This window comes from Chionomys nivalis, chromosome 4, assembly GCF_950005125.1.
Source record: "Chionomys nivalis chromosome 4, mChiNiv1.1, whole genome shotgun sequence".
NCBI classification, from domain to species: Eukaryota; Metazoa; Chordata; class Mammalia; order Rodentia; family Cricetidae; genus Chionomys; species Chionomys nivalis.
The window spans coordinates 66,297,930-66,312,890 of record NC_080089.1 but is presented as its reverse complement, the minus strand read 5'-3'; the positions used below and the strand labels follow the sequence as shown (position 1 = coordinate 66,312,890).

Below are 14,961 nucleotides of genomic sequence, written 5' to 3'. Positions count from 1 at the left end.
CAATACCTTTGAAATAAATGTCAAAGAACATTTAAGCATGGAATAACAGCAACACCATGGCTTGACAGAACACTTTGCCTACACGTGTGAAAATGGAGCTATAATATCCTAAAAAGATACATTTAATAGCACTCAATGCAATTTAGAGTGGTCTGAAAGTCAAATATTTAGGGTGTGTACACTCAAAATGGGACACAAACTAGTCAAAATACTAGTTTAAAATATTTAAACCAAGATCAACATACACAGTACAACTTAAATGTATAGCATACTCGCATGTACAATAAAAGAAAAAAGCAGGGGGGTGAACTTGTCTATAATTAAAACTTTATTGAAAAACTGACACCAAAATAGGAGATCACTGTTGTATACTTTATAAAATCAAACACAGTTACATTGTCTTGGTAGAGTCACTAAACTTGATAAGGCTTTCTGTGAAAAACGCAAACTCAGGAACTTGTACAGATGTTTAGTGTTGCTTTCTTCTAAATGAACAGCCTGCAAAGGAATCAAGAGAGTGTATTAAACATCTTACTCTATCTTTGGTGTGATTTTAGTAGTAAAAAGTGCTTTTTAAGTTAAAAAAAAAAGCTTTAGGAATCAGATTAAACAAAGGAACATTAGATTTTAGGCAGAAAACTGTAGTTTCTATTATTAATATAAATGAATATATAATTTTGCTACAATAAATGTTGTACGAGTTATTCAAATTATGTCGTAGGCTCTGAGACCATAAACCCCACCCCAACAGTTCGCACTGTTTTGAAGATCTCTTGTCTTTCTCCTCAGTCCCTTTCCTCTACTCAGTCTCCCACAAAGTTAGCTCTGGTTAGAGTTCTTCTCACAGGTTACAAATCTGCCAGATGCACCTTTGACTTCATCTGTTAGCATATGCATACAAACTCCCATGATCATGGCATGAAATAAGTTTCAGCAACCTGAAAGTGCTTATTAATAACAGCAGGCAATCTGTTTGTTTGTTTTGATTTTTTGAGGCAGGATTATCTCTACTTAGCCCCGGTTGCCCTGGAACTCACTACGTGGATCAGGCTGAACTCATGAAGGCCACCTGCCTCTGCCTCCTAATTGCTAGGATTAAAGGCGTGCGCCACCTCTCCCATTCTTACACACCTTCCGTTGACTTTGGACTCTGATCTCACCCGGTCACACCAAACAGATCTTGGATTTACTGCTAGTGCATTTGTAACTCTTCCAGTGAAAATATGGAATTCACAGTTCCCCAAAATATCACAAGCAAATTTCAAGTATTATGGAATTATAAACGTGAATATATTATTATGAAAAAATATATACACAATTATTTTTATTTATTGTATTAAAGTGAAGTTAGAAAATAAATTAGATTTTTAAATTTAGTATTAAATAGATGTCCATAAAAATAAAAGGGGGGGCATTTTAATTGATACATCTGAGATATCTGTTCCTTACTTGGCAATGACAAAAACAAAACAAAAAAACCTCTTTTATGCACCAACTGTATGAGAAATAAAATGTTTTAAAATCTCATTCTGACTTATTTATTTATTTTTTAATTTATTCCAAGTTAATTACACAAGGAGAATAAGAATGTAAGACTAGATATTCTAAAGTTAGAAAACCAACTGTAGTATCAAAGGCATAAGCAGCTTACCTATCTGAACAGAGGACTCTTTAAAGAGCCCACAATAAACATTCTAAATCTTATTACCGGGTTAAAAAATGCCAAAGGCTATACCTTCTGTGAGCCTGGCTTTTCCTCCTGTGGGCTGGCACAGCACTGTTGAACAACCTACACAAAGAACCACTGTCTGAGCATGGCTGAAAACTGTAGTAATCTTGTAGCAGCCTAAAAACAAAACAAAAGGGAACAATACATTAAAAGTTTGCAAAGCAGATGAAAAGTTTTGTCTCATCATGTAAATACATGCTGCTTATACAATGAGCGATGCTTTTACACATTTCCTGTAAACCTTGGTCCCTTCTATGACAGCAGGTCACACACGGAACAAAGTATTTTTGAAGCCACTTAAGTTTTTTTTTAAGGTGAACTTTTATTAAACTTAGTGTTTCTGAAACATTAACATTTCAGAATGCAACAGACACGTCATCTTTTTCAGGTTGTCTTCGGAGTTTGGTGTTTTACACATTGAGACTGTCTCCAGTTTCACAGTCACGTTTTAAGTACTAAACAGCCACATATGGATGGATGATGGAAACCTCAGACAGCACAATTCGAGACTGGAGAATCAACATACTTTCACTGTACAGTGAAAGAAGAAAATCCATCACCTCAACGAACAGCTGGAAGACTTGAGTCTAACCTGGCTTCACCTGGCTCCCATATGTTCCTACCAAACCTTGAGTATGTTCATTTAAAATGTCCCTGCAACAATTCCGTGATCTCAATTCTATTCAACTGTAGATCTTCAGAAGCTTCCTTTAGGACAAGAAAACTTGAAAATTTACCTGGACATTTCACATCCATGAAATAAGAATTTGGGCTCTGAACCAGCCGTTTCTTCTTATGTTTTTTCTTTTCGTCTTCCAAGGAAGGGTGTAAAAGGTCTCTAGCCAGCTGAGTAAAGAAGCATATTGTTACTGCTGGAGTCAAAGCACACTGGGGGCGGATTTAACCACAGGACGAACGCAGAGCAAGAGCAACAGGCACACTCCGCAGAGGGACCACTTCCACCCATACTTTGCGTTCGCCGAGTCCTTGTCTTAGGACTTTACGGCGGTCGAGGCACTTATGATAGAGAACCCCTTCTTCGTTCGGTTGGAAAGCCAGCAAAGCTAAGTAAGAACAAGACTCTGGCTCAGGCCCTAGAGAGGAAGCAGCGCAGCCGATCAGAGCAAGGCCGGGATGACCTCAGCCCAGGGGCTCCACTCCCGATCGCCAGCACCGGGCTGCCTCGTGGCCGCCCGGGGTGGAACGACCGTTGTCAGCAGCTTCGAGGGCCGTTAGCGAGCAGAAGAGATGCCCCCGCCCGCCTTCGGCTGGAAGCGACTCCCCATCCGCGGCCCGCTCGCTCGCGCTCCGGCTAAACAGGGCCAGCCACGCCGCCCGGGCAAGTCGGGACAAGCCCGCCGCGCCCCAGCCCGCACCGCCAGCCGCGTGGATGGCCAGGAGACGCCGCGGGCTGAGCCGCCTGCCGAGGCGCCGGATGGAGAGAAAGCCGGAAAGAAAGTAACCCCGAACCCAAAGTCAAACACTTACAGGCATGGTGACGGCTCGGCCAGCACCGACGCTCCAGACCTCCGAGGTAAGGTGCTTGCTGGCGAGTGCTCAGCTACAACTTCCGGGGATAGAGGCGGCGGGGCGGAGTGGAGGGGAATGCGGGTGGGGCGGCCTCTCTAGGCTCCGGTCTCGGTGGTGCGGCTCCGGCCTCGAATGGGGGTCCAGGTCTACTGAGGGGTCTAAAGAGCTCCTGCGTTAAGCACCGCCCTGGACGCGGGCCAGGCTGGAGAGGCCACGAGGCCACAAGGCTATTGGGTCGTGGACGTTAGTCATTAGAGGGAAGTCAGACCTGAGGCGGCTCCCAGCCTGGCCTCCCTCTGTTCATTATGCTGGGCAGGGGTTGTGCATGGGGTTGGGCACAGGGAACAACAATATTCTCTAGGGTTTTTTTGTTTTTTGGATTTTGTTTGTTTGTTTGTTTTTGATTCGACTCACAACTGCCTCAAATTACAGTTCCAGGGGAATACGCAGTTCTTTTCTGGTCTCTGATGGCAGTGCATGCATATATGTGTGTGTGCGCGTGTGTGCACGCACATACAAACACAGAGTCACACAAAATTAAATTTAAAAATATACTGAGGTTGGGGATGTAGCTCAGTTAATAGAGTCATGTCTTGCATGCATGAGCACCTACACCACGAAACAGATAAATTATTATTAACTGTTAAGATCCCACTGACAGATTACACAACAGGCTCATAGCCTTGTGCATGCTCCTTCTAAGGAGTGAACCTTGAAGTTCTGCACAGGGTAGGCTTGATCTCAGCTTTGCTCTGCTCTGAAATAGTTTTTAAAGGAAACCCATTTGCTGCTGTGTTTGGTACACCAAGAGACTGTGCCCTCTGGAGATTATGCTTATTTCCTAGGGTCCATGGTTGTTATAATTCTCCTGACCTGGGCTGTCATCTGGGTAGCTGCCCCTTTAAGAAACAAGCCCGTCCACTCCCAATCTCCTCCTTTCCAACTAAGCAAGCTGATCTCGTGCCTCTTCTCCTTCTCTTTCTCTTTCCATCTTTCTTCTGAAGAGGCAGCCTCTTCTCTCTTTCCTCCTTCTTCTTTCCTCTCTTTCTCTGTCCCTTTATCTCGCTTTCTCTTTCTTTCTTCCCTCCACGACCCTTCCCAATACCCACTAAATAAACTATACCCAAACTCTCTCTGCATGATGTATCTGTCTGTCTCCCACCTGCTGTGTCCCACACATTAGCAGGGGAACCAGCCAGGGTCGCAACGTCATAAATCATAACAATGGTGAGGAAGACAAATTTGGTATCGTGAACCTGTGTGATTCAAAACAAAGAAACCCTCCAGAGAGCGGAGGAGATGACCGTCTGTCAAGGGCTTGCCTCATAAGAAGAGAGCCTGGATCCCGGCACAGAGGTGGCGGGTCCATGGGGCTCAATGACCAGTCAGTCTAGCCTTAGGAGTTCCAACCCACTAAGAGGCCTTGTCTCCACAAAACACAATGGATGGCACCTGAGAACGAAACTTGAAGTTGATATCTGGCTTACACACACACACACATACACATACTGAATATAAGCTTCATCCTAAGACTGCCCTACCGATATCTCTTATCACCTTTTATATTCTTTGAAAAAGAAGATACACATATAAAACTCAATTTGCATAAAACAGAAGAAAATTAGAATAACCTCATGAGGGGCTACCTTAGGAGAGTGCTTGCCTAGTCTATAAGAATCCCTGGGTTTGATTTCCAACACTGGAAAAAACTAGGAGTGATGGGGCATGCTTATAATCTAGCATTTAGTGAGGATCAGAAGTTTATCATCCTCAGCTACATGAGGCCCTCTCTAGAACACCAAAAATAATAATGGCAAATAAAATACAAATCAATATTAAATATTGTCATACAGATAATATGTACATTATTATAGGTGTACAGGAAAAATAATGGCCCTAAAAGTTTCAGTGTCATAATTCCCATGACCTGTAATTGCCAGACAAGTGTAGTTAAGGTCGGTGGCTGTGGTTTAAATGAGATGTCCTTCATAGTGTCTGGCATTTGAGCACTTGATCCCCAGTTGGTGGTATTATTTGAGTAGGTTAGGAGGTGTGACCTCACTGCAGAAAGTATGCCACTGAAAACCAGTTTTGAGGTGTTAAAAGATTTGCACCATTCCTAGTTTGCTCTCTGTCTCCTGCTTACTCTTAAAGATGTGACTCTTAGTTTCCTGCTCCAGTTGCTTGCCTGCCTGGTGCCACACATCAATACCATGATGGTGATGGTCTCTAATTGTTCTGGAACCATACCCAAATAAACTTTTCCTTCTTGTCTTAGTTAGGATTGCTATTGCTGTGAAGAGTCACCATGACCACAGCAACTCTTATAAAGGAAAAACATTTAACTGGGGTGCTTTACATTTTCAGTAGGTTTAGTCCATTATCATCATGTTGTGACATGGTGGTGTTCAGGCAGACATGGTACTAGTGAAGGAGCTGAGACAAGGAGGCAACAGGAAGTGGTCTGAAACACTGGGTGTGGTTGAGCATATATGAGACCTCAAAGCCCACCCCCACAGTGACACACTTCCTCCAACAAGGCCACACCTACTCCAACAAAGCCACACTTCCAAATAGAGCCACTCCTTATGAGCTTATGGGGGCCAGTTACATTCAAACTGACACACTTCTAAGTTGCCTTGGTCATGATGTTTTATTACAACAATAGAAGAGTAATTAATACAATGAATTTGTGGCGGTAGTGGAACACTCTTTACTGTAAGTATGTATTACTCTCATTGGTTAGTAAAGAGCTGACTGGCCTATAGCTGGGCAGGGGAGCCAAACTAGGAGAATGCTGGGAAGAAGAAGGGCAGAGTTAGAAGAGTTGCCAGGAGATGCAGAAGGAGCAAGACATGCTGGAGGACAGGTAAAGCCCCCTGGCAATACATAGATCAACAGAAATGGATTAATTTGAGTTGTAAGAGCTAGTTAGTAATAAGCCTGAGCTACTGGCCAAGCATTTATAATTAATATTAAGTGTCTATGTTGGCTATTTGGTGGGTGGGAAAGAAAAGTCCACTTACAGGAGGCCTTCCCATACAACAAACCAAGGAAGCAAAACAGCTTTCCCAACTTCTCAGTTTTAGCCTGGTGTGATCTGAGTTAAACTTTTAAAATACAGAATTTTATGCTCATACATTCATATTATTTTAAACCACTGTATTTATGGTGATATCTTACAGAAATAATATAGCAATGAAGACCTGGGAACCAATCTTGACTTTCCCCACCCCTAATTTTCACAATTTTACAGAGAATATTCTAATAAATAAAGTTTGCTGTGGAATAATCATTTTGTACACTGTAAAGATTTGTCACTCAAATTGGTTTAATAAAAAGCTTACAGGTTGGTAGCCAGGCAGGAAGTATAAGCAGGACAACCAAACTAGGATGCTGGGATGAAGAAGGGTAGAGTCAGAGGAGATGCTAGCAGACACAGAAGAAGCTAGGCATGTAGAAAATGAGGTAACAAGCCAGAGGGTAGATAAGAAATATATGTTAATTTAAATATTAAGAGTTAGATAGTAACAAGCCTGAGGTATTGGTCAAGCATTTGTAATTCATATTAAGTCTCTGTGTTGGTTATTTGGAAACTGGTGGGTAGGAAGAAAAAAACTGTCTACAAAAGTTTTGGTTATATCAGGATTTAAACCATCGACCTCTGGATGGCTTAGTGGGTACAGGTGCTTGTCACCAAGCTGCGTTTGATCTAGGAAACTCGTTCAGTGGATTGAGAGACCTGCCTCCCACAAGTTGTCCTCTGACCTCAACGAATGTGCAAGCAGTGTTGGTACACATGATAAATAATTAAAGTAAAAACGTGTTTTTGATTTCAGATTATGAGGTGAGAAAAAGAATTTGAGTTCTCTGCCAGGAAGTGGTGGCACACACCTTTAATTCTAGCAGTCAGGAGGTAGAGACAAGGGTATTTTTAAGTTCAAGACCAACCTGGTCTACAGGGAGAGTTCCAGGACAGCAGGGCTACACAGAGAAACCCTGTTTTGACCCCCCAAAAATAATAAGGGTTATCTAAGAGGATAGAGCTGAGAGAGAGAGGTATGGGAAGGAGGAGGAGAAGAAAAGAGGAAAAGGGAAGGAAAGGGAAGGGACAGGAGGAGAGAGGGGAGGGAGATGATGAAGTTGGTGCAGTTCAGCAATGACCAACTGCACACTAGAGAAGCAGAGAACCCAGTGGCTTCCCAGTTCAGGAAGCTGAATGCCTCAGCATCCCCAATCTGGAAACCGAAAGTCTGGAAGTTCCCTGGAGAGTACCAGATATTAAGTCTAACTTTAAAGGCTGAAGAATTTCGAGTCTGTCAGATGATGACGGCAGCATGGACGTGCTACTCAGAAGGAAAGTGGCTTATAGCCACAGTCTTCATCTGGCTTCTCTATTTTATACAAGCTGGGCCTTGTTGGAAGGTACCATTAAGGGCAGAACCCACACCCCACACCCAGTCAGTCTCCCACATGGCAGTCCTCTGTGGAAATGCCCCCACAGACAGAAAGCTACATTTCCTCAGCCCTTGCCCAGCCTTAATCTAGTCCACTAACAATATCATCCCTGTCCCTGGAACCCCAGGGTTTGACAGGCTTGAGGCTGCTCTTATTCCATTCTTGAGATGTAGACGAGGATGTGAACACGGTGTTACATCTTAGCCATGTAGGCCTTCGCACTCTGTAGACCGGCAGCATCCCAACACTTAGTAAGCTTTTGGGAATAGTCTATGGCAGTCTCTGAGATCTTCAGCATCAGAATCTGAATTTTATCATTTTCCAGTGAGGTGTGTAAACACCTCCTTCTAAGAAGCACTGACCTAGACTTGCTGCATTCTTTGCTCTGTGTGTGGTGCCAGGGTGTAACTCGGACCCTAAACATGCTAAGTACATGCTCTATGAGTTACACGGCCAGCCCCACACTGACACTTTCTGGAGTCTTTGTACTTCTCTAGTGAGAATGTCTGATTCTTGTTACTCCAGGGTCAAGAACATTTCTCCTGGGGCTGGAGAGATGGCTCAGCGGTTAAGAGCATTGCCTGCTCTGCCAAAGGTCTTGAGTTCAATTCCCAGCAACCACATGATGGCTCACAGCCATCTGTAATGAGGTCTGGTGCCCTCTTCTGGCCTTCAGGCATACACACAGACAGAATATTGTATACATAATAAATAAATAAATATTAAAAAAAAAAAGAACATTTCTCCTGATTGAAGCAAGACATCATCCATCTTCCTGTGCAAGGGGCATCTGTTTCTCATGCCAGTGAGTCATGCCCTCCTTTACCATGGGATACTCATCAACTGAACATTAGAAACATCAAAGCAGTGTCATGGGCCAATTAGTTTAGAGGGCTCTGGGGACGACCCACGTGACTGCTTTTAAACACCCATCTGAGGACTTCCATAAAGCAAAGTCCAGAAAGAACTACAGTCTACCATTGTGCACGCGAGCATGCATACACACACGCACACACACGCACGCGCACACACACACACACACACACACACACACACGCATACACTAGGCAGTGGGGGGGGGAGGAGCACGACAATAACACAGCAAGCAGGCCCTCATGGGAGATTAGTACTTTGATGTTGGACTTGCCAAACAGCAAGTAGTCCTTTTTATTTCCTTTTTAGTGATCCCTCATGAAATCCTGAGTTTACATCCTGAAAATTTACCCGCGTTTATTCTCCAAACAGTTTTTATGCCAAAACATAAACTGAGGGGGAAATTCATTAGCATTTTATTTCCTAGGTAGCCAGGCGAATGACTTTGGTCACATCCACACCTTTCCATGCCCATTTTGTCTTCCTGTCCATGCCTGCGCTGTCACATAGACTGAATTAACATCTCTTTTCAGGTAATCTCCCAGAATTACAAAGAAGGAGCAGAACATACCCTGACCCTTTGTTTAAGATGGTGTCTGTTTGTCTCAAAAGGCTAGGCGACCACCTCCTGTGTGGCAGGTGAAAATTGGCCTGAAATTCCGCTGCCATACAAAGTAGAAATATGGATCTGTATAATATGGCCCTACAATTCACTCTCTCTTGTTAGTTTTAATAAAACTTGTGCTTTTGTAGCAGAACAGATGATTACGTCTGTCTTAGGCAAAGACTTTTTCCTTTACCAAATTTACTCGTCTTTGTAATCACAGGCATCTTTTATGCAAGCTCATGTCTTAGGCACCTGGAGAGGAGATGCTTTAAACCCATCATTGACTGTTGACCTTTGTGAAGAAAAGAGGTTAAGAGAGAGAGATACCTTTGTGCTTTGTGTCTTGGAGTCATACTTTTTTGTCAGGAGAAATTATAATGTTTTATGAATAATTATGCTCCCAAAGACTATAGTCTCCTATTTAAAGGAGAGGAGGATTGCCTATGGGCCTGTATAATATGGCCCTACACAAATACAGGTCCTTGTGCTTAAGCGACAAGAACTTTACCCGCTATCATTTCAGTCCTCTAAGATGAAAATAATTTCATAAAGTGTTTCATAAAATGGAACAGTGCATAGTCCAAGTACTCAGTGTGGTAGTTTGAATGTAACTGGCCTCCATAATCTCAAAAGGAGTAACACTATTAGGAAGTATGAGTTTGTTGGAGTGGGTGTGGCCTTGCTGGATGAAACGGATCACTGTGGGGGTGGGCTTTGAGGTTTTCTATGCTTAGGGTACCACCCAGTGTCTCAGTCAACTTCCCATTGCCTGCAAGATGTAGGACTCTCAGCTACTCCTCCAGCACCGTGTCTGCCTGCATTCTGCCATGCTCCCTGCCATGATGATAATGGTCTGAACTTCTGAAACCGTAAGTTGCCACCTCAGTCAAATGTTTTCCTTTATAAGAGGTGCCGTGGTTATGGCGTCTCTTCACAGCAATAGGAACCCTAACTAAGACACTGAATAAATGCCCACTACAATCTACTGTGCTTGTTAGCATTTGGGGGGAAGACAGGATCTCTCTGCATAGCCCTGGCCATCCTAGAACTCACTATGTAGAATAAGCTGACTTCTTATTCACAGAGATCAGATTGTCTATGCCTCCTGAGTGCTGGGATGAAAGGCGTGGGCCACCACTGCCCAGCATGCTTGTTGACAATTTTTAAGAAATCATTTGGAAAACTGGTAAAATAGCTCAGCAGGTGATAGTACTTGTGACAAAAAAAAACTTAACAAGCTGAGTTTAATGTCTGGAATGTATATAAAGGTAGAAGGAGAGAAAAACTCCACACAGTTGTCCTCTGATCTCCACCTACGTGCCATGGTATATGCGTGTATATGTTTGCGTGTATGTGTGTGTGCGTGTGTGCATGAGTGTGCACATTAATATTACTAATAATAAATAAGAATAAGTTTAAAAATAAGTTTGAACTGGACCTCCCAGTGATATAGGCTCTTAGTATATATTCTAAGCTATTTGGAAGACTAAGGCCTAACTTGGCTACAGGGTGAATTCAAGGCCAGCCTGAATGACCAAAGATCCTATTGTATAACAATTTTTTTCTTTTCCAGGACTAAGTATATACTTTGTGACATAGTCCTTCTTTAGTGTGCAAGAAGTTCAATGCCAATACCAAAAAAAAAAGAAGAAACGATCTAAGTCTCCTCATCCTTATACTGTTGATGAGCTACCTCATAAGGATGAAAAGTACAACTTCTTTTCTTTAGCTCGACCTTAAGGAGTGTCATAAATATTTTCCATCTGTACAGAGAACACACAGAAATCCAGAACCTTTAATCAAAAGAAAAGAGATTGTTCTTTTAAATTCCAGTAGGTGGCGCAGGAGCTTCTTGTCCTACATTTGCGGGCCAGAAGGGAGGTCCATCATCTTTGTTTTCAGGAGCCTTCTTGGCCCAGCTTTTCTTCTGACTCAGGCATTCTTCCTGGTCTGTGATAATGGCTCTTCACATAGCTATGTAAATGATTTTCTTAAGACACAGCCAATGGCTGCCAAGAGTTTTCCTAAAGAAAGTTTTATGGTATAGAAGAGATTGACCGTGAGTCTAATTTGCTCCCAATATTTTCTCCTGAACATTCCATTCATCTGAAACTAGTTAACTAAATTAAAAGTACTTAAATTTCAAATTTATCTTACACAAAAATGCCTCTCCATGAAGCATGGGAAGCATGGGGCATAAATGTGTCAAATTATGGAGATATCTGGTTCAAACATCTAGTAGAGGCCTGTTGTTATGAATAAGGTAAGCCACGCTGTCTTTGCATGATTTCATGCAATAGCATTTAGTAAATAAGTTTGTGGCATGCAAGGTATATGTGTGCTGATCCAAAGTTTTGCTAATTTCTCTTGTATAAATATTCCCACTCTGCTGATATTGAAATACTGAAGTCTAGAAGAGGGCACCAGATCCCCTGGAACAGGAATTACTGTGATTGCGAGCCACCTGACATGGGTGCTGGGAAGCCAAACTCTGGTCCTGTGCAAGAGCAGCACTTGCTCTTAACCGATAAGGTATCCCACCAGCCCTGAGTACTGATTCTGAAGGGTGCAGGACCCTGTGGGTGGGTTGTACAGGCAGGGAATAAAGGCCTAGTCATCAAAGACACAGGCTCTATGACAGGGAATTGGAACTGAGACTCACTCTCATCATGAAAGCAGAAGCCCAGACGTCAAAACCCACATTTTTTATTAGAGCAGGACAATATACAGGGTAGCCCATGTCCCCTGAACTCCTGTAACAGGGTCCCCAGAGCCTTTAGCTAGACACAGGATTTGCCTTGAAATCTGAGACAGGGCCATACCTACAAACCAGATTCCCTTTCCTTGGCCCTGATCAATTTTTGGAGAAGCTGAAGAGGATGCGAATTATCCTGTTGGTTGATTTTTGTTTCTGAAACATATATGACTAGTGTCAGCTGGAGGTCAAATCACCCTGTAGAAAGATTCCAGACTAGATGAAACTCTGGATGTAGCTTTGCAAGGCCACCCACTTCCCTGCTTCACAAGAGAATGTTCCAGGAGATGGCTAGATGGAGAGAGATAACCAGGATAACCGTGAATTTGTTACCTCTAATTCTACCAGTAGGAATCACCTGTGTGACTGTCACTAAGAGGCCGGCATGATGAAAACACCAGGGTAGGTATCAAGCAGCAGATCCCTGACTTGGCCCCTCTCCTTGCCTGCCCACTGGCTTACCCCTGCTTGTTGAGTTTCAAGTCAAAGAGAGCTCTCAAACTGATCTGAGCTGAAAGAACTGAGTACTGGTCATGTGCCAGGGCTAAGCCCCACGGGAGGAGGAACAAAGTCCTAAGGGGCCCCTGGGAATGGAGACGCTGTGCTCTTGCCACCTTCTTTCCCTCTCAGGGCAACCTAGTTTCTCATCTCTTCTTTCTGATACTTCTTTGGTCTCTTCTCTTCATAGTCCACTTTCCTCTGCTTCCCTGTATACGTGCTGAATAAGGCCTCACCTGCTTCCTTTTATATGCTGTCCTACTTCTGAGGCCAACTGTGACTGACCAGAATTCTCTGTCCCAATTCCAAATGTGCCAGAGAGAGAATCAGACATTGTCTCAGTGTGGGTCTAGAGTGTCTGCCCCAACCATCCTGGTGGAGGGGGTTGGGGAAAGGAGACACAGACCAAATGGAACCCCACAAGGTACCACTCCTTCATAACCATTCTTGCCATTGTCTGGGGACAGAAGCTGGTGCTCCAAGTCCTCTTCAGGCTGTCTCCTTGCTGCTCTGCCTTCTTCATGAAACACATAACATTAACTGACTATAGTTTATTTCATGCATTTATTTGTTTATTTATTTTGAGATAGTGTCTCACTTTGCAGCTCTGGATGGTTTAGAACTCACTATGTAGACGAGGCTGGCCTCAATCTCATATAGATCTCTACCTCATATAGATTTCTAATAATCTAATCTCATATAGATTTCTACCTCTGCCTGTGCCAGTGGTTATAGTTTCTTATAGAAAACATTTCCTCCATAACCTCAGTTAACTGGTGTTAAATGTCTACAAAAAATGTATTCATGTAGAATAATCAAATCTGGAGATCAAACATAGAGGAAGAAACTGTTTAAATGACAGATATAGCAAGAACTCAGTTGACATGATCTATGTGTGGCCAACAATATGACTTACAACCAAGAAAATTACTATACATGATACACAAGTAGTTCATTTGCAAAGAGCATTTTAACACAGGGCTATTATGTGTAAATGAGAATTGATTTAATCATACATAGAGGAGCCAAATAATAAAGTCTGAAATTAGGCGTGAGAAGCAGAAAACTCAGAGGTTCTGATCCAAATGGATTCCTGCTCCAGGTTTGTAAGATAGCATCAAAGGAACTAAGGGATGGGCAGGTTGTTGAGTCTGCTTCTAGGCTCTGAGAGAAACTTTGACTCTTCCTACGATCTGTAATTAATGATGATGAAGAAGGAGTAAAGAAGAAGAGGAGGAAGAGATATTTCCTTTGCAACTGTTTTGTCCTAGATACTATGCTAAGTACTTCACATGGACTGTCTCATTATATATATTATATATACACAAATATATAATTTCTTTCTTCTTTCTTTCTTCTTTCTTTCTTTCTTCTTTCTTTCTTTCTTTCTTTCTTTCTTTCTTTCTTTCTTTCTTTCTTTCTTTCTTTCAAGATGAGGTCTTATGCAGCCCAAGCTAAGCTTAAACTTGCTATATGGTTGAGATGACTTTGAATTCCTGATCCTCCTGTCTTCATCTCCCAAGTGCTTGGATTACAGATGTACACCACAACACCTGATTTATCTAATGCTGAGGATCAAACCCAGGGTTTCATGCATTTGGCACTGGCACTCAACCAACTGGGCTCATTAAATCTTCACAACAACCCAAAGCTGTAGACAATATCATTTCTTTCCATTTTAATGCTGAGGAAACTGAGGCACAAAGGTAGTTAAATGCCATTTCCAAAGTCTCATGAATGGCAACTTGCAGAGCCAATAGACCCAAGTTTGGCTGAAGTTGAAGACTCTTGATCTCAACCAATGTAATATCTATCATATTTAAATCCTCCAACAGAATGTAGCTTCTTAGTTGACATCGGGCTTTTCTCTCATTCTCTTCTTCTCTGGGTAAGTCCTCTCTCTCTCTCTCTCTAAATATATATCTATATATGTGTGTGTGTGTGTGTGTGTGTGTGTCCTTTGAAGAATGTACAGCACTAGTGTTGGAGATTGTATAAAAATGATTAAGATCCTCTTGAGGTTTCGAAGGAGCTCCAGGTCATCCTCTAAGAAGGAGCAACCATGCCCACTATTTTAATGCAGATTCTTCCCACTGGCAAAATACCCAGGAGAAACATCTTTGGAGGAAGAAAGATTAATTTTGGCCCCTGATTTCAGAGGTACAGGTCCACGGCCAGTTGGCTCATTGCTTTTTGTTGATGTGGAGACAGAACATCAGGATGATGGGAGAGTCTGACAGAGAAAGCTGCTCACCTCACAGCAGCCAAGACGCAAAGGAGGTACGAAAGGGCTGGGGACAAGTTATAACCTTTGAAGTGTGCCCAGTGTATCATTTCCTTTTCTGTTGCTGTTCTAAAGCACAATGACCAAAAAACAACTTTTGGAAGAAAGGGCTTATTTGGCTTGTGGTTCCAGAGGAATAAGAGTCCATGTTGGCAGTCAGGCAGGGCAGCAGGAGCAGGGAGCCGAGAGTTCACCTCTGCACACAAGCAGAAAGTGCAGAGATCGCA

General features: G+C 42.7%; 1 protein-coding gene across 1 annotated transcript; it reads right to left on the bottom strand.

Annotated features, from left to right (window-relative positions):
* Positions 1 to 311: 311 nt before the first annotated feature.
* Positions 312 to 3,353, bottom strand: Rps27l (ribosomal protein S27 like). The gene is made up of 4 exons (XM_057767588.1): positions 3,218 to 3,353; positions 2,467 to 2,575; positions 1,736 to 1,846; positions 312 to 498 (listed from the first exon to the last, which is right to left on the bottom strand). Exons 1-4 carry the CDS (start codon positions 3,221 to 3,223, stop codon positions 470 to 472), a joined length of 255 nt encoding a protein of 84 aa, XP_057623571.1. The 5' UTR covers positions 3,224 to 3,353; the 3' UTR covers positions 312 to 469.
* Between the last annotated feature and the right edge of the window lie 11,608 nt (positions 3,354 to 14,961).